Source organism: Lathyrus oleraceus, chromosome 5, assembly GCF_024323335.1.
Source record: "Lathyrus oleraceus cultivar Zhongwan6 chromosome 5, CAAS_Psat_ZW6_1.0, whole genome shotgun sequence".
In the NCBI taxonomy this organism is placed as follows: domain Eukaryota; kingdom Viridiplantae; phylum Streptophyta; class Magnoliopsida; order Fabales; family Fabaceae; genus Lathyrus; species Lathyrus oleraceus.
The window spans coordinates 22,973,220-22,993,226 of record NC_066583.1 but is presented as its reverse complement, the minus strand read 5'-3'; the positions used below and the strand labels follow the sequence as shown (position 1 = coordinate 22,993,226).

General features: G+C 34.0%; 1 protein-coding gene across 1 annotated transcript; it reads right to left on the bottom strand.

Moving 5' to 3' along the window:
• Window positions 1–2,374: 2,374 nt before the first annotated feature.
• LOC127083404 (uncharacterized) lies at window positions 2,375–18,257 on the bottom strand. The gene is made up of 39 exons (XM_051023717.1): window positions 18,091–18,257; window positions 17,670–17,746; window positions 17,436–17,535; window positions 16,784–16,891; window positions 16,542–16,658; window positions 15,945–16,095; window positions 15,299–15,546; window positions 14,978–15,169; window positions 14,771–14,847; window positions 14,576–14,693; window positions 13,582–13,665; window positions 13,292–13,387; window positions 13,115–13,216; window positions 12,939–13,007; window positions 12,184–12,279; window positions 11,996–12,103; window positions 11,128–11,241; window positions 10,840–10,923; window positions 10,534–10,662; window positions 9,280–9,478; window positions 9,022–9,165; window positions 8,781–8,824; window positions 8,119–8,202; window positions 7,914–7,982; window positions 7,752–7,828; window positions 7,092–7,161; window positions 6,684–6,833; window positions 6,409–6,477; window positions 6,172–6,316; window positions 4,962–5,026; window positions 4,812–4,877; window positions 4,473–4,566; window positions 4,266–4,302; window positions 4,067–4,124; window positions 3,808–3,918; window positions 3,367–3,434; window positions 2,945–3,011; window positions 2,797–2,865; window positions 2,375–2,713 (listed from the first exon to the last, which is right to left on the bottom strand). The coding sequence occupies exons 1-39, from the start codon at window positions 18,145–18,147 to the stop codon at window positions 2,642–2,644; spliced, it is 3,885 nt and encodes a 1,294-aa protein (XP_050879674.1). The 5' UTR covers window positions 18,148–18,257; the 3' UTR covers window positions 2,375–2,641.
• Window positions 18,258–20,007: the final 1,750 nt, after the last annotated feature.

Sequence of the window (20,007 nt, the reverse complement as noted above, 5' to 3'; positions counted from 1 at the left end):
TGGTCTGATGTATATTTTAGCCAAAATTTGTCAAAGGGGGAGTTTGTTGGTTCTATGTGTTGGCAGCAATTTTAGTAAAACCTAGAATATTCACAAGTTGTCACAAGTGTTGTCTTAACATAAGATAACATGTACCTGCAGGGTGTTTAAAATGAGAATGTGCAGTATTTTACTGAGATGTCAGACCCGATGTCATGACATCTGTATACAGAACATTCAGTCTGAATGTTATGTATTGTGTGATTGCGTTTTTTATGCTAATCTATGTATGATTGAAGAGATGATTAAACGCGTCATTCAATCAGTAATTACAACCAGATTGACTTATTTTCCAATGAGATATAATCAACTGTCATGAGAAGATAAGCTGGTGTTCTAGATTGGGAAGAAGAAGAAAACGAAGAAGGTAGTGAAGACCAAGGACCTGTACAAAATGATGAACAAAACAATGGTGATATCAATCAAGATGTATCCTCAAGCAGTTTAAACGAGACCGGGTCACCGGGAAATGAAACAAATGATGTTGAACAAGATTTTTTAGAGAGGGCAACAAGGAATAGAAGAAAACCAGTTTGGATGGCAGATTATGAAGAGGGAATAAATCTTTCCGAGGAAGAAGAAAGTTTAATGGTGATGATGATGGCTGAAAATGGAAGTGATCCTTACCTCTTCGAAGAAGCATTCAAGAGCAGGAAGTGGAGAGAAGCAATGAACATGGAGATGAAGGCAATAGAAAAGAACAAGACATGAGAGCTAACTGATGCACCAAAAGGAGTTAATCCTATTGGAGTTAAATGGATTTTCAAAACCAAGCTCAATGAAAGTGGGAAAGTTGAAAAGTTTAAGGCGAGATTGGTAGCAAAAGGATATGCACAACGGTATGGAGTGGATTATACGGAAGTATTTGTACCAATCGCAAGACTCGACACTGTACGGGTACTATTAGCTTTGGCAGCTCAACGTGGATGGGAAGTATATCAACTTGACGTGAAAAGCGCTTTTCTTCACGGTGAGCTCAAGGAGGAAGTATTTGTACAACAGCCTGAAGGATTTGTCAAGAAAGGAGAAGAAGACAAAGTCTACAAGTTGAAGAAAGCATTATATGGCCTTAAACAAGCACCGAGAGCTTGGTACAGCAAAATTGAGGCATACTTTGCAAAAGAAAAATTTGAAAGATGCTCTAGTGAACACACTTTGTTCACCAAGAAAAATGAAGGTAACATTTTGATAGTTAGTCTTTGTGTTGATGATTTGATCTTTACTGGAAATAATAGAAGCATGTGTGATGAATTTAAAAGCTCAATGAAGTTAGATTTTGACATGGTTGACTTGGAAAAGATGAGACATTTTCTTGGAATAGAAGTGATACAATGTGAAGCTGGGATATTTATTTGTCAAAGAAGATATGCTCAAGAAGTTCTAACAAGGTTCAACATGGAAAACAACAACTCAGTAAGGAGTGACTTTGATGAGCAGGTTCATGGCAAATCCAAAAGAATCACATTGGGCTGCTACAAAAAGACTTAAGATATCTAAAAGGAACCACGGAGCACGGAATATTCTATAAGAATGAAGGAAGAAAACAAGTCTTATAGCTTATTCTGACAGTAATTACGCAGGAGATTTAGATGATCGAAGAAACACTTTTGTTTAGTGTTTATGATAGGGTCTGGAGCTGTTTCATGAGCTTCGAAAAAACAACCTGTTGTGAGCCTTTCTACCACTGAGGCAGAATATATTGCTGCAACACTTTGTGCTTGTCAATGTATTTGACTTAGAAGAATCTTGGAGCAACTTGGAGCTGAAGAAAAGGAAGAAACTGTGAGTTTGGGTGACAACAGTTCCACTATTCAATTGTCCAAAAATCCAGTTTTTCATGACAGAAGTAAGCATATTGCAGTAAGATTTCATTTTCTCAAAGACTTAGTAAATGATGAAGTGGTGAGACTAAGTTTTTGCTGCTCTGAAGAACAAGCTGCAGATATAATGACAAAGCCATTGAAGCTCAAACAGTTTGAGAAGCTTCAAAGCATGCCTGGAGTAATGAAGATCACAGAAGTAAGCTAATCACATAGGCATTAGCTTAAGGGAGGGAATATTAGTTAAAGTTATTTTTTAATTCAATCCACATTTACTAATAAATCATAGTCCTAGAAAGTTAGATTCTTTAGGAGAAAGTCCCATATTTTAGGATCAGTTTCTTTTATTCCTATTTTATTGTCATGCAGTACTGACTTTTGACTAATTCCATTTGTAAAGACTATTTAAACATGCTTTCAATTTCTAATGAATAACACAACTTTCCTCTCAACGTTTCTATTATTTCTAGTTCTTACAATAATTAAGTTCAAAAAAAGTAAATAAGTATAAGGTGTAGACAGAAAACCCATTCAATTCAATAACACCTTATTTAGGCACTATATAAATACAATAATCTTTAATAAATAATCCATATAGGAAATAAGAAAAAATTAATTACAAACAACAATACTGGTTAGACTAGATATATCTCTAATTCAACTGTAATAATTACACTGATAAATATTACAGAGCTTTCCTTTCTTTTCTTTACCACTTGTTTTTTTGTACTTTACAGATTTTCCGAACTATAACCTGTCATCCAATGCCTTAGTATATATAGTTACGAAGAAGTTGAAGATCGATCTGCCCCTTGGATACATCTTGAAGGTGGACCAAACATGCTTAATACCACCTGCAGCAACAACAAAATATATGTTTAGTTTCAACAATCAAATTCATTGCAAAAAAACTAATTAAGAAGATAACAATACTAACCGGTAAGAAAACAAGACCATGCAAAAAACCGAGAAGTACTAATGACAAGTACATCTGAAAGTAATAAACCTGCAAAAGGGAAAACTAGTTATTGCGTGCGTATATCAATCACAGGCTGACCAAAAAACAGAAGATGAACTCGTAATACCACAAAAACTTCTGTTCTCGAGAAGCAAAGAACAATAACTCCAACCAACTTTGTTAATGTGATACCACTGCAATAGTATAAAGTGAATTTTGTTCAGAAGAAAAACATTGCATAAATTTAAGCCAATAATATATGGATGCAAATGTGAAACAATTGCATTGAAACTATGTTAGAAACAACACAGATATATCATGTAAATTTGCTGAAAGCAATCTCAAAGAATAATTTTCCATGATTTTTGTAAAAATACTATCAGCGCATCTGGTTTGTCATAAGTTCATTCCCACAAATCTATTGTTCATGATTTGCTATAGAGAATTGCTAGCTAAACCAAAGAGCAACATGAGGAATATGATTTCTTGCTTGCTGCACGTGTTCAAGTCAAGAAACAGAACAAGTTATTTCTGCTAGCACAAAATCACCTGAAGACTGAAGCACCCATTGTACCTAGAGCCTCCTTAACACGCTGATCTTTATCACCACTTGCAACCTGCAGGAAGATTTCCTATTGTGAAACTGACAGAAACTAGCTCATATATAAAAATGACGATGCCGTGTAGTTCAAGTATTACAGCATTCAATGAATTTGCTAATATTAGTAATTTAAAAAAAATGCACCAAAACATTAGTAGTCTTTTTAAGCATATGCATCTGGCTGCAAAGTTTAATTGGGGGTCCATATGTATATGCAACCAAAATATAAAGAAAACAGAGAGTGATAAATTTCAAAGATCTTTTGTCAAAAACCTCGTTGAAATCAAGAAGGGAAGAACTGATTAATTAAAATTTTAGAGCAAGAAACATAGGTATGTCATACACGTGTACATTGTTTAAGGTAAACTAAAAGGGAGAGTGGTACTAACAGTGAAAGAATGAGTCATATGCACACAAAACTCAACAGCAATGCCCACTGACATAACGAGGTTGACAACTGAGATGGCATTCAATTGGATATTCAGAATGGCCATCACACCCTACAAAGCAAAATATTGTAAGTAACCAAATTGACATGGTCATTTGAAATTCTAAATATCAAGCACCAATAAAATTATGAAGGAATATATAAAAAGAACTATATCTATATTACATATTTGCATGTGACAGTTGAAAAGAAGAAAATACCATAAGATCAACAACAATCATTGTCAACACCAACAAAATGATTGCTGAACTCCATAAACTGCATAAACATTGAAACCAAAGAAGGATCAAACCAATTATTGTTGGATTCATCAGAGACAATAACTCACTGATACTTCTATCTAATTAAGGAAGAAGGTGAAAAGGATTGAACCATTTGCTAAAATAAGCTTATCCTCACCTGCATGTGATAACCAAGCACACGATGAATACTGCACCTGTTACATCATAATTTTATAGTGTTACTATTTCATAGCCCAACACCAACATGCATAGTAAGTAAATTGCAGAGTGTAATCCTTACAGAAGTGATTATGAAATATGATTCTGCACATGATTTCATCAAATATACAGAAACATGCACAGACTTATAGGTCTCAATACTAACCAATAGCTATTGCAAGGTTGACCAGTGCAGTTTTCCATATATTCAGGTATTGCTCAAAAAACATATAAAACACCGAATATGGGAAGATCTCAATCTGCACAAGGAAAGGAATCTTAGTTCAAACACATTGAACATGGTAAAAAGCCAAATCTGCTACTTCATTCTTTTTACTATAGCAACTGCAAGAGACTTATATTCTCAATTGCTAAATGAATGAGCATGTCAAGACTTATATTCTCAATAACTATAACAACTGCAAGACTTATATTCTACATTTTATATGCAATTTAATGACCCAAAAAAAGCTTGATTCTGCATGCAGAAAAATAGATAGATTACCTTCAAAGAATCAGAAACCCTTGAACTGAACTCTCGAGCAGCTCTCATGGAATTAACATAGTCAACCTAAACCAGTTTTACAGTTAAACTTGGAAGTTTTTTATATAACTTTAACCATATAGTAGATAATATACAAATTAGAAATACAACCTGCTTGTTCAGTGGGGTATGATATGTACGGAATGAAGATGCTTGAATAATGCCACTGTCATATCCTAACAACCAAAATAAAGTTCCAAAGTCAGATATCACGCACTCTGGATCTTATTTCAGAGTTCAAGAGAGTTGTGTGTCTAAAGTTGATCTAAAGGAGGGCGTGTGTTTGGTTCAGCGGTGGAAAGGATTGAGTTTGATATAATTGATTTCAACAATTGATTTTGGTTAAGAGTGAGTCGGGTAAGTTGATTTATGTTTAGATATATTTACATAAAAGTGGTTCTCATAAATTCTTGGTGTTTGGATAGTTTATATCAGAATTGCTTTTAGACATATAATTACTAAAATGGATTTTAATTTTATTTAAAACTAGACATTTCATTTATATTATAGTTAACTATTTAAATTTATAGTGCATTGTTAAATTTTATATAATTGTATAATAGGAAAGGCTAACGAGTGCCCCCGGGGCACCTTAAATAGTAAGTTTTTGTAAAAGTTTGTGCAATTAGTGCATTGGAAATTGAACTGTTTAACTTTTTAAAGAATAATTTCTTAATACGGAATCCTTAAAGAGTGCCCCTGGGGCACTAGTTAGCAAAACCCTTGTATAATATATATTACATTCATTAACAAATTTTTAATTGGTCGAATATGGTTTAAATTACGATTTTTTACCTTTACTTTAATTATTAAATATATATTACTATTTTAATGAGGGTTATTAGTGTTTAATCAAAGTTATAATTTGTTGTGTCTGTTTACTGGTCGGGGCAATGTGGAGAAATACACTGATAACTACTCCGATTAAATACTTACAAAACCAAAACATGTTGCAACCTTTCTATTCTTCACATATTATTTTCTTCTTCTCCCTCTATGTCCTCTTCTCTTGTCTCTGTTTTTATTTTCAGTGTGAGAGTTGGTTTTGGAGGGGCAATGTGGAGAAATTGGAACTCGTGATACTTGTTATTTTGTTTATGAAAGGTATTAGTGAAGAATTGATTTTGATCATGCAGAAGCTACAAAGACCTGCTTCAATTATAATCAAACTTACAGTTGACATCCAAACACCCCCATTAACCGATGTGCATCACGTTCAACTAGTGGAAACATGCACTTTGTATCTCCCCGGAGTGGAACCAAACACATGCTTAAATGTGAATTAAAAACAGAATAAAAGAGTGTCTTTAAATCATCAAACCTTTCAGTTCAACACTGCTGGTGTAAGCCCCATGACCACCTTTTGCACAGTCAGCAGATGGAAGAGCACTAAGAAACCACGGCAATTTCTCCCTAAATTGTGTCGTGGAAGGACGATCATTGTGGAGATCTGAGTGACGGAAACACTGCACAACTTACCAAGTGTTAGACTAAGGCCTTATTACAGAAACAGGAAAATATTGTGACAGTGATGGCACTGATAGAAATTGTCTATTACCGTTGTGCAATCGTTACATACTCCAACTGAAACACAGGAGCCTCCTTCTTCAGGAGCACAGCAAGGAGGCTGGGAAGAAAAAATAACTGTCAGCTAACAAAATATTATCATCCATTACCTTTTCTCTCGTTTTTTATTATGAAAAACTACAAAGGAATTTGTAAGAGACTTTTATTCATAAATATTATTTACCAATAAAGAAACATGCATAAGCACATACTGACATAATCGAGATTTGACATATAAATCAGTATCTTATAGTGTGTGGACCAGACCTGATCATCAGGAGGGCAATAGCTCTCATTAGTGAACTTCCTGCAGCACCCAAATGCTTCTGGAGATACCCACACAAGAAAATCATCGAGCCAAGAAGCAGCTGGCTTGGCAATATAGCTTGTGCCTGGTACTAGGGCCGCTTTAGCAACCTACTCGGTAAAAATACAACATCCATAACAAGAAGTATCCAAGTTATCACAGATATGTAGGGAAAAGAAAATTATGAACTGGCTAGTGAAAAGAACTAGATCAATGGCATGGACTACCAGCTTAATACAACTGGAATAAATGCAAAAGTAAACTGATGTCTCATTAAGATACAACTTACAATCAAAATGTGTGGTTAGTAGATACAACTTACAATCATATTAGATCAGAATCAAATAAGCCAAATGCTAGTGCTTTACCTCGTTTAAAAGAGAGTTTGAATCACATTGGCTTATGGAGCAAAGCTGATTTGTATGTGTTGATTCTGAGCTGAGATCAGGAAATAACATTAGATAAAACCATTCCCAACATAGAAGTACCAAGACTAGGGAAAGCATTTCCCTTCCAGAGATATTTGCACCACTTATATTTAATTGAAGTTTCACAAACTCGGATAGATCTTTTCCAAGAGAAAAATTCATAACTAAATAAAAATTCGTTTGTGTGAAATAATTTGAGATCAATCCCGCCTCACAATCAAGGAGGATGTACTTAGTAAATAACAAGTTAGTATGATCAATGTGGAAGTTCAATGAATAACCTTATATTATCATGGTTAACGAAATTTATCCATTCCTAGCTGACACCAATAATAAAAAAAGAAATAAATTAAATTAAAATAAAAAATTTTGTAAAAAGATATTTCTACTATTAGTAGAAATACATCAAAAAGAGAATATTCATTGGTGCAATTTTTATACATTACATGCATTATTGAGTAAATTGGAATGTACTAAACTACAAGAAGCACAACTATTACTACCACTAGTACATGCACTCCTGCAATTAACAAACTCTAAAAAATTAATTCTTAAACATAAGGTGGATGCATGAAAAAACACACGATAGGACTAAAATACCTGTAGTTATAGTTCTTCACAACAAAATACAAAGGTGGCCCAATTCTGAGATATTCCGAAATATTATTGAAATACCCCTGCAGGAAGACATATATGCAGTCTGAACAAATACACGTGGATAAAAGAAAACATGAATACGTGATACAGGCCAAAATGTCAAACCTGAAGATATGAGTCTCGGGGAAGAACAATCTCCTGCTCTAATCCAGGTTCAATTCTAGTGCTCAAAGCCTGTATGGTTTAGATGAAGACAAAATAGAAAGGGGTAGAAGAGAAGAAGAAAGAAAAAACTGTGTTAGAATCCTAACAGGCCTGGTAATCTGGTTTGAAATTTCTTATGGATATAGAAACAAATCCTGAGACTTACAATGCTAGCCAATGAAAATGCCACAAAAATTGCAATGACAACCATTTTTACTACCCAAATACTTAGAATGGGAGCATGAACCTCCTGAAAGGGAAATATAGCATTATTATCAGAACCATGTCAAACTGAGAAAATAATTAAGCAACAAGCAAAAGTCTGGGCTTGGTAGTATTTGTCGGTTTTTGGGTTCCTTCTTGGGTGGATGGTTTCTGTTTCTGTTTTTTTTGGGTTGTTCTGCGGCGGTATCAGTGTTCCTTGGCTTCTGTACATTTTATTTTTAAGTTTTCCTGGTACTCGGCGATGGATAAAAATGTCATTAAATTCAAAAGGCATGTTTGTTCAAAAAAAATTCAAAAGGAATGCTAGACAAATTCCAAATGTAACACTTTGGAAAACTTAAAAATTTAAGATTTAAATAAACTATTTGCTGATAGCTTGACAAATATTTGTGATCCTTGCATCTTTGCAAACTCAAATCCCAACTATGGTTGAAGGCTAGCAAACCATTAACTCCCTTTTTACAATTATACAATTTCCAATTATGGCTAGATTAAAATTTATACATTGTGCTTCACAAAATTGCAAACAAGTCTAGTTATGTTTTAGTCCTCTATTAAGTACCAGAAAACAATTAGTGTTAGTTAAGATAGAATGCTAATTACCTTCATATATCGAGCCAACAGACCAGGTTTCCTTTGTCCAATGCCTGAGATGTTATGAAAAACAAACTTCAATAAAATCCACCTAAGCTTGTAAATATTTTTCAAGAGTAAATGACCGTTTTGGTCATCCAAATGTGTAGAAATTAAAGATGATAGAAGGAAAACGTACAATCAATTTGAAAAAAAAAAGAGGAAGTGATAGAATACGGAAGTTTCATCAGAGATTAAAATTTTGTTATACCTTTATCAGGGTCTGCATGCAAAGAGTGCACTTTAATGCATGGGAAACAATCAACCCTCTTATCCTCTGCCCTCAAAGAGTCAAGAACTATCAGAGCTACAAATGCAGTAACTTGCAGGAGAAAGTCCAAAAGTACAGCCAACGCTGTGAATAAAAGCATGAAGGGAAGGTGAGGACTAACACTTGAGATTTGACACAAGAAACGGCTGAGCTGAGACTATTGCATAGGTATGAAATTATTAAAGCATAAAAGCTTACCTGCAAACATGGAGAAGACACGACATGCGGGCATGGAAATAAAGCTTCCGGCTGCAAATGCTAAAACCTCTGATAAACTAGCCAATGTTATCGATGGTCCAACTTCCACGAGTGCATTGCTTATCCGTCTTTCTAAAGGCAAATCCAGCTGTTGCCTTTTCACAGCATGAACTAGTATACACATATTATCCACACCAACCTAATGGTGAGAGATTCAGTAAGACAGAGTTGGATCAAAAGAACTGTAGACATAAAAAAACTTAACGAGTTGTTGAATTTGGAAAATTGAGCTATAATGCTTGAACGAGAAAGTGTCAGCTTCTTGTTAAATATATTGTTTTGCTAGTGCATAACTGTAGATTTATTATTGCCCATTTCTATAGAAAGCGTAATGATGACACAAGAATGTTCTTAAGCTGAAGTAAGCTCTCCCCTCAAAGGTCACTGTATCCCATGATTGTTGGCTCCCTTCAAGAATGACATAGAATTCTCAATAGCTCCCGTCTTGATTACATAATCTCCAGCAGTTCCTCAAGGATCCGACAGATCAGACCAGTTGTCACGAGTCCAAGAAAAGAAAGAACAATTTCATTGACTAGAATGGGAGAGTTCTCACCTATAAGGGTTCCCCTTTCTACAAGCAGGGTTGCCCTTTCTACTATAAAGCTACAACAGAACCGCTGTTATATTAATTCAATGCTTAAAAATCTGAATGAAATCCACCTCCCCATGTGTCGTCCTATTATGTATGTATATTACTTCTCTCCAACTAACTGTCATAAATTGACTTCTCCTTTTCTACTTGAGTTGGGTAAGAAAGCTTCAACCTTGATTCTGAAGCTGACCTATTTATCCACTTGTGACCATAAATCAATATCATTGACAGACATTTTATCATGTTAATTTTTATTTTATTTGCAGATGAGTTTCGGGATGACACTCACTCTAATATTAACAGAAAACTTCAGGGTAAATATCCAAAATAACTTCTTAATTAAAAACCAGAAATAGTAAATTTTCTTTATCTTCACCATCTATTCAACATATGATCTCTGCATTCCTTATACTACTTCTATTTTTGCTCTATCTTTTTTCTTTTAGTTACTTTATATATTTAGAATAATTTATCTTTACGCACGTATTTCTCTGAAGCATCTAGAACACCATCATCAACACAAACAGAAGGAATAGTGATAAATATAAGTTTCACTGAGCTATCATCTAACAACACTTTATAAGCAAAAGAAAACTTACAGCTAGAACAAGAAATGGGATAACTTCCATGATGATCAGAGTAGATTTTACACCAAGAGCACTAAAAATTCCAACAGATCCAAGGACAGAGAGCATAACAAGAATTACTCCTGAAAGACCAAGCAATACCTATAATATAGAACTATACAATTAGATAGTTATAGCCATTAAAAAAATATATCTCAATGATATAAAATTAAAGTTTAATTCCCTAGTAGTAATGAAGTGTTAGGGAGGAGAAAGAATAAAGATAAAAGAGAAGGGAAAAGGAAGGTGTTTTTATACTAAGGTTCCCTGGAACTTCACCTTAGATGAAATATAGAAAGAAGAAGGATGGGGTGTATCCCCCAAAGTAAGAGATATATAAGCAAACATCACAAGATAGCTGACCTGCATTAAAATCAGGTACAGTTTAAGGATTAAACAATATACATCCACAAACAAGAATGGTTAATTTTTTTCTTGAAAGGTGACAGAGAACTCATTCACATAATTCCATGATTGCGCACCTCAAACAAAAAAGTTAGTTTTTCATGGTATTATCGAAGCATTAGAACATATAATTATCAACATAAAAAAGAAGAGGGAAATTACCAATATAGTAATAACATCCGCAGTACTTTCTCTTTTCAGTTCTTCCTCAATAGAGCTTTCAGATGAAAAAGCAAGTGTCAAATTTTTTGATTGTGCCATTGGTAAGAGCTCATCCTATAATAATGGACATAGTTAATACAGGAAATCAGGAATACGAGGAGAATGAATGATAGGAAGTGTAATGGGTCAGTTCCACAATACACAGCCATATCACATCAATAAAGGATAAGCAAGCAATGAATGAACTAAGCCATTATGTGCATCTTTTTATTGTTTTTTCTATAAAGGAGGACCTAGTCATGAGATGGGTAAATTAAGCAATTACTGTGTGAGTGCCAATCAACCTGGTAGAAAGTACTTCTTATTCCTAGGGAAGCATGACATTGCACTGCACCAACCTTGACTCGGTTTCATTTCTGCGGAAGCAAATTGGCCAATACTGAAGTTAAAATATAGGGTGTTTGATGATGCAGTCTTTGATTTCGAGGCTAACTCAACACCACAAAACCAAGGTGAGGAGAGATTTCAACCTTTATCAGCTCTTATTAGGCGCTATCTCAAGTCAATGTTGTATTTGGATTTTCCCAAATGCACCCTCTAACACATGACACTGTTGGATTTGGAGTGCGTGTGTGGATAGTATGGTGGTCCCCCCCATTGGTGGATGACTCAATGATGAATCTAGGATAGGCCCTTATCCCATCTTAGGTTTTGAGACCAACTCAACCCCCCAAAATTAGCTTGTAAGATAAGGAGTGTCCAAGCTTTATAAGCTCTTATTAGGCCCCATTTCTAGTCAATTGGATTATTTAACAACACATGGAAAGCATCTAAATGAAGTCACAAAGTATAAACAAAAGATGCATACCTTCACTAACTGAATAAAGGTCTTCTCCCAAGCAACTGCCTTTGCAGTTTCATTGCCTTCTTTATCAATTTCATTATTTACTGGGTAAGTTATAATAAATGCAGAAGCCTGTCTTGAATAAATGAGATTATAGTTATCATATGCTTCACAAATCCCAATTCATTGACAACGCAGAAGAATAGAAGTACCCCAGAATAGTCATTCCCAGAAAAGCCTCCTAATACCGTGCTTGGATCAAGAGGGCCTTTAAATGCACTCATACATTGATCTGCTGAGGAATAATGCTGAATGAACACAACAGTAGAAAATAATTAGGTCAATTTGAAATTATATTGTATACATATCATTGTCAATGTTTGTCATGGAAAAAGTTTCATATTGATTACTCAAGAAAGTAAGAACAAAATAAATATATCACTCATATCAGACAAAAGGGCAAAGGACTTTGCCCGTAGTCATGAATCTAAATTCTCTTTACAGAGACTTGATGTAACGCGGAAAATTCAACTTCAAGTTAGAAACTCCGGTCACTGTCATCCATGACATCTTCCCAACTTCCCCGTGATATGGAAAATTTGATTAACATTCAAGAGGGAGAGGGTTTTGATCAAAATTATATTCTCCCCAGTGCATTTATCAAACATTCACATCAATCACTGGGCAAGTGTGCTACCAGTACCAACAGCAAAATGTTATTATATCATATTGAAATAAAGAGCAAATGCATCGACAAAGGTATTTCAAATGGTGGGCCAACTTCCAAATTTCAATGTGCTCCATGCAAGACTTCAAAAACTTGCAGTGAAAGACAGCATTGACTATTGAATACGATTGTACAGTATGGTAATAGATCTTAGTAATTCTTTTCATGCGAGCATGCAAAACAACAGCTGAACATCCACTACTACGACCAACTTCATGATGTGAAGTTAACGTTTGCTACCTCAAAACAGTAACTGAGATGATCAACTCCACCATAATTGTCGAAATTGTCGGGATCCATTTTGAAGTACTGTCAATTAGGAAGAGACAAATTGCTAATCAAAAGAAGATAAATCATGCAAATTTATTACAATAATAATAATGAAATTAAGTTCTCTGCCTGAAAATCAATAATACCTGCAGGATGCTTTGAGTGGCACAATTTGTGTCTAATGGCTTCATACAAATGTCTTGTAGAGATACCATCAAGCCAGAATGATTAGCACGAATTGCATCAACCTGACAGCAATGGCTTAAACTTACACATTCATCAAAATATTTCAGTACTACTACTAAATGGAATGGAATGCTAACCTTCTTTTGTACTTCAAACAGAAACTTAATGTTGTCCTCTGACACAATTCTTGGTGATGTACTATTCACATCATCTGGAATTGTTCCCAGTATGAGCTGCAAGTAAAACAACCATATCATTAACAGGATAAATGAACAATAAATCTTGCTTGAAGATTATGACATATTGCCTTGCGTTGCATAATACAGAATAGTATTGACTTGTTGGGCAAGGCTGTTTATTATGAACTTGAAAAGCTGTTCAATTATGGGGATTTGGGAGAACACAAGAAATGGGACAATGTAAGCACCTGTTCAATTCTGTAAAACGGAGCAAGATGGCTGTCAAAAAACTGCTTCTCTTCCGCTGCTTTACTCCCTGGTCCCACCCAGAGCTGAAAAGTGTGAAAGTTTTTTCACAAACTCAACTTATGTAAAATATACAACAGGAAGGAAAAGAAGAAATGTTCATAAATCATGTAGCCTTCCTGGAAACTTAACCACTAAAACATAATAATAGAGCATCAAAGTTTCTTCTTCCTTGTCCTTGAATTTTGCATTCCATTTGAATTTAAATTGCAATGGTTCATTGTACCCATTGATGCTCGCTCTCACCAGAAGATTGTCCAACCAACAATTTCCCCCATAAAAATAATTCTCAAACAGTGGCACCCACCTTATTACATCCATAAAATAACAAGTACAAAGCAACAAGGGATGTTCAAAACAGAATCCAAATTCCCTTTCAAATTATGTCCAGAGTAAAATCAGTCAATCTGTTTAACAAAATTAACCCACCTCTAAAACTCCAGAAACACCAATGAAAGGGTCCAGTTACGTCAGCTGACTTGGTAGCTGTACAGGGACATCAAAGGTAGGGGGTGCGGGTTCGAACCCACAACATCCAAACTGCAGCCACTAGGCTACTCGACCAAAAAAAAGAAACACCGATGAAGTGGGAACTCAAGTGAGTGGAGATATAAAGAGTGAAAAGATCAGCAAAAAAGTCATACTACAAATTGCAAGAGCATTTGAAGTCAATGAACAAAAAAAAGACTATTTTAAACCAGAGAGCTAATTTCTTACAAGTCTCAGATTCAAGTGAGATGAAAAATTCATTAGTCGTGCATGAAAATCATATATATATATATATATATATATATATATATATATATATATATATATATATATATATATATATGGGTAGGAAAAAACATCTAATTTACAGGTGGACAGATGCTTGTCCAGAAAGGCAATAAAGTTAAACAGAGCATTTTAAACAATTGAGTAGAAGCTATGTGATACCTTCTCAGGCCGTGTCTCAACCTTTAATCTGATTAGACCTAAACAAAGTAGAATAACTATGGCCAAAGATGAAGCCAAGACCACATTTGGGTTTCTAGCTACATACAATCCATACTTCCTGATCAAATTTGTAAACATGAAGTCAGATATTGTTCTATGTGAGTTGATATGAAAGTTGATAACATAAGCAGTGACCTGTAAAAAGTTGACATGTATCCTTGCACGGCAGAGAGTCGCACTTCGTTTCTGTTTTGTGAAACATCTTCAATAATCTTAGAATCAAAACCACCAATCAGAACACAGTCAGAATTGGACAAACAAAGATGCATAAGGAAGGGAAAAAAAGGGAAAATAACTCTCAAACATGTGTTCATAATGAAGAAATAGCATTCAGTTATGAACCTGGTGCATTGGGAGGTTCTCCTCCTTCTCCTGATTATGAGAATACAGTGTGCTACCATTAGTGTCATTAGACACTGATTTCGCTCTATATACCGGCTTTCTTTCCCTTACTCGATGATACAACCCCCAACCCAAGAACACGCATATCAGTATGATGTATAAGACTGTTAAAATCAAGTCAACACACTTAACCTGGAGGAGTCATAAGGTAAAATCATGTCAGTTAAAGAACGCATAATAGGCTTAAATCACATTTGGTTCTTCATGTAAACAAAAAAATACAACTGGAAAATAACAAAATCATATCATATTCTATGTTACCGTTAAAGTCCCAACTTTCAAGGAGCACGAACCCTTCTTTTGGGTTGTAGCTGAAGATGAATTAGAGCATACTGAAGATGAAGGACAGTCACCACAAGAACAGCCAAGAGAAATATCACCGCAGGAATAAGCTGAAACATTCATAGGTTCCATTCCAGATGACTTAATTGCATTTGGTTGGAACGTAATTGCATATGGTGAACCAAGACCATTGGGGGCTGCTTTTTTGCCAATAAAAGCAAACCACTCTGCCAAAAGCAATCACAGCATAAGCATTGAGCAATACTCTAAAGAAAATTTTACCCACTCAACCCCTATCAAAAAGAACATTTACAGTTGCATTTGCATAGTTGCCACTGTATCAAATGTTAGTTTACCCTAACATATTTGGCTCAAAATTAAAATGGAAAGTTTGGTTTCCAACATTGCATGTATTCTTATTTTTTAACGCAAAAGAAAATAAACAAAAAAAAAATCATAAATATGATAGTTCCAATCTGTCCGTCTACTTCTAACTCTTAATACTTGCCAGTATACGTAAATAGTCGGGAATATAATCAAGGAGATGGCCTTCAAATGTATATGCAGAAACATGAGAAGGAGGAACGGTATTTGATTATGGATTTGATTTAAAAGTGAAATTTACCTTTAACATTTCGAGCACCGCCGCCAACAAATTGTATAGCCCTAGAATTTGTGGTGCCAAACTTTACATCCTTGCAGGAGTCATATAATCCATCCCCAAATGTGTCACTTACGAAATAATCGATGCCACCCACTGTCAAATTACCACCAACCTAAGAATTGTAATAACTAGAGTAAATAGTTGCAATGTACAGTTAATACAGCGGCAGTTTGTGATTTGCATCCAAAAGTACTTATGACAATAATATAAAAGAATAAAAACACAAAATGGACACTTGCTTAGTCATTAAGATTTGTTAGTGTTGAACCAAAAAAAATCACCATACATAATGCCTATTTGATTGCATTATTCTTTTTATTGTGATGTAACAACAACAACAAATTATAATAAGAAAAATAATGAAGTGCAAGAGCAGCAGCCAGCGAATATGCATCTAAAAATGGGAGAGAAAAGAGGAAAATACATCTTTTTGGCAAGCTGAATCATTAAACATAAATTTCTCATTGTTTTAATTAGTGATGAGTGATAAATAACAGAATTCCATGTAGAATAATCAAGAAATTAAATAAAAATTGAAAGGAATGTGATTGATCTTACCTTGTCTACTGAAGTCACATTGATAAATAAACTCTGATCTGGAGAGCATGTAAGCTCGCAGAATAGATTCAGAAAGTTTCTTAAACATGCCGGACAACTTACAAGAAAAGGAATAACCTGCAAGAACAAAATGTACAAATCATTACTAGTTAGTCTATTAGTATCAAAGAAGCTCTGAAACGAAATCAATTACAAGTCCATGTCAATTTATGAACCAAAAATACAAAATTCGGTACGTATACCTGCTGAACTTGCGTCCTTAATGTCTCAAACTGAGCTTCTGTACAGCAAACATTCCCAGTAATTGTTGGACACAAACTTTGGATCTTTGATGAAAGCAAATCATCTGGCTGGAAAAAAAACAAGTGTTTCCAAAATCATGACACATCTTGATAAAGCTTAAAAAGTTAAAAGTAGATTTAATACACAAATGATGCTTTTAAGAACATACATCAAATTGATTTTAACAGAATTGAGTTTGATAGAATTGATTTTAACAGAATTGAGTTTAGTATAATTGATTTATGTTTAGATACATTTATGTGAAAATGAGTTGAACAACCTATTTCAGTGTAAAAATCAAGTTTAAATTCAGAAGCTACAAATTCTAGCTTCAAGTAGAATCAATTCTGGAGGCAGAGTCAATTCTACTTTGGAAGAACCAAACACGTCAAAATCACTTCAGAATCAAGTTTAAATTCAGAAGCTACAAATTCTAGGCAGAATCAATTCTACTTTAGAAGAACCAAACACGTCAAAATCACTTGAGAATCAATTCTACACCTTTAGAATTGCTTTTGGCTCTTCCAAAAGCCAAACCAAACATGCTAAAAATAAAAAAACTCATCACCACATATAATAGTAAGTAACAAACGAAAATTGACTCAAATATACCTTCACAGCAGGAGAACCAAATGGACAATTCACTACTTTACCATCACTTCGCTTTCCACAAATATCATACATTGAACAATAATCCTCAGAATGCTTTTCCCTGTAAATATAAAAAACAAAATTGAACTCAAATCTTTTTCTATTTTCCGGATCAAAAAAATTCTCAGCACTGTTACACCTATAATCTAAATTTTTCTCATCAGTCAAATACTAGTTACTACTACTACTACTTACCGAGGTGTTTTATCATTAGATGCCAAAAGAAGCCTTGAGGATAAAACTTCTGCTTCTGTTAAAGATATTAAACAAACCTGCAACAAATAATAACACATAAACCGCATAAATCTTCAAGAAATTGAAGCATTATCAACAAAATTCATCCATCAATAATATAATTCAATAAATGCTGTGATGTTTTCTTTTGTAGAAACTGAAATCACTTCACAATTTTCACTCACGCGCTACTTCACTTTCCATAATTGAGTTCAAAATCTCTCTCATTTTACCGATTAATCTTTTCTCAAAAGAAAGTGAATCCTCTGAATGTGGATAATTGTTAGGTGAATAATGCGGAGTTGAATTGGAAATCGAAGAAACGAAGGTGAAGGTGAAGGTGAAGGAAGGAAGAGAGAGAGAGAGAGAGAGAGTGATTTGCCTGTAGTAGAGAGAGAAGAGTGAGAAGCCCTATGCGATGATGAAGATGAAGTTCCATTGTGAAAGTGTGTGCCACTGGACGAAAATAGAAGCAGAAGCAGAGCGTTTAAGTTGAAGAGTACTGAAAGTGAAAAACCGCATTTATAGGGATACAGTCTGAGGCAACTCATTAGTCAGGAGAGAGAGAGAAAGTGGGTGTGTAAGATTAGCTTTGCTCTTGTGATGTGACGTGCCAGTTGCTACCATTACTCATTTTGAAAGGATGTTTATTTACTTTACGTTACCTTCCTAACATTCGTAATTACTACTGGCCATTTTTGCATTTTTTTTTATTTTCTACTATTATTTGTTTTATGCATTCAATTAGAAAGTATTTTTTATTTATGAAAGATGATTTTGGAAGATTGCAACATCAAATACTCAACTACCTATCCATTAATAAAATATATCTCTATTCTCTCTAACTTACCCTTTCTTACTTTTCAAATTTATACTATCATATACATAAGTAATTAATGTATTAACTTATATTTCATTCATTCAAACATTCGTTTTGCAACTCATGTCATTATAGGATTGGTCAATTTAAAAATTCAAATTAAACTCAAGTAATCTCTTTAACCACTATCATTCTTTCTCTTTCATTTAAAAAAAAAAACTCAAAATCTATTTTCTCTTCTTTCCCTCTCACCAATTTAAAATTAATTTTCATACTTTCCCTTTTCAATTTTATTTTTTATCTCTACTCTTTGTTTTTTAATTTTAAAAGTAATTCTTCTCTCATTGTTTTATTTAGAAAAATATGAAGTTTAGGTCTAAGAAACTAAATAGATATGAAGGAGAAAACCAATGACTCATACATAAAGAATTGTTGAGATTGAACGAAGAGGAAGAGGCAAAATGAAGAAGGACGAAGAAAACGTCGTCCATTAGGCATTGTGAATTGAGAAATTGTTTGAATAGATTTGAGTTTTTTCAACCATCTTCTTCTGACCAAACTGTTTTCTCATGAGTTTTGCTTTTTATCTTTTGACAGTTTTTTATGAGAAGTTTTTAAGACAGTGCAGCTATAGGAACACAAAAATCTTGCACACTTATTTGCTTAAAACTCATCGTTTATAACTTGGTGTCATCTTCATGTTCTTTTTAATTGATTTATAATGTAAATATGTTGACTCGGTCATTGCTCACAAGTTGTATGATAGAATTACTCTTCCAAAAAACTTATGTTCATTTATGTTTTCACTCTATTTAATGTGAGATGTGTTAACATCAATTTTACAAATTTTCTACATCATTCTTTTAAGTATATTGAATATCTTTACATTTGTTTGCACTTTTCTGCCTAGCATTTTCAACATTTTTGCACTTTTTTGTTTAACAGACAACCACTACGCTGGTTCGTTTGTTTTCTAATTTTTGTTTTTCTCGTCTCCGTGTTTCTGTGGAAAAAATCACTAACTTTTATACAAATTTCAATTTCATGGTTTCATTAGACCTTTGTTGACCTAAGGTTTAAAGCTTTATACTTGTATGATCATATTTAATGGCTTTTTCGTTGTTCATTTAATGGTTTTTCGTACATCAGTGAATGTTTTGTTGTTCATTAGACCTTAGTTGATGTTATGCCTTTTTGCATATTTCTGATTCATGCCTTCATTGTACTTTTTTCATCCACTTTTTTATATCACTTTTTTCATCCACTGTTTTCATCCCCTTTTTGTGGTCAAATTTAATGGATTTCTTTTTATATCATATTGTATTTTATATCAATTTATATTTGTTTAATCCATTTCAATTTGTAAATTTGGCATATGGACGAGTAGATGTGAAGCGTATTTGAATAAAAATGTATAATGACGATCATGAAGATTCTTGTAAGCATAAATGGACGAGTAGATGTGAAGCGTATCTATGG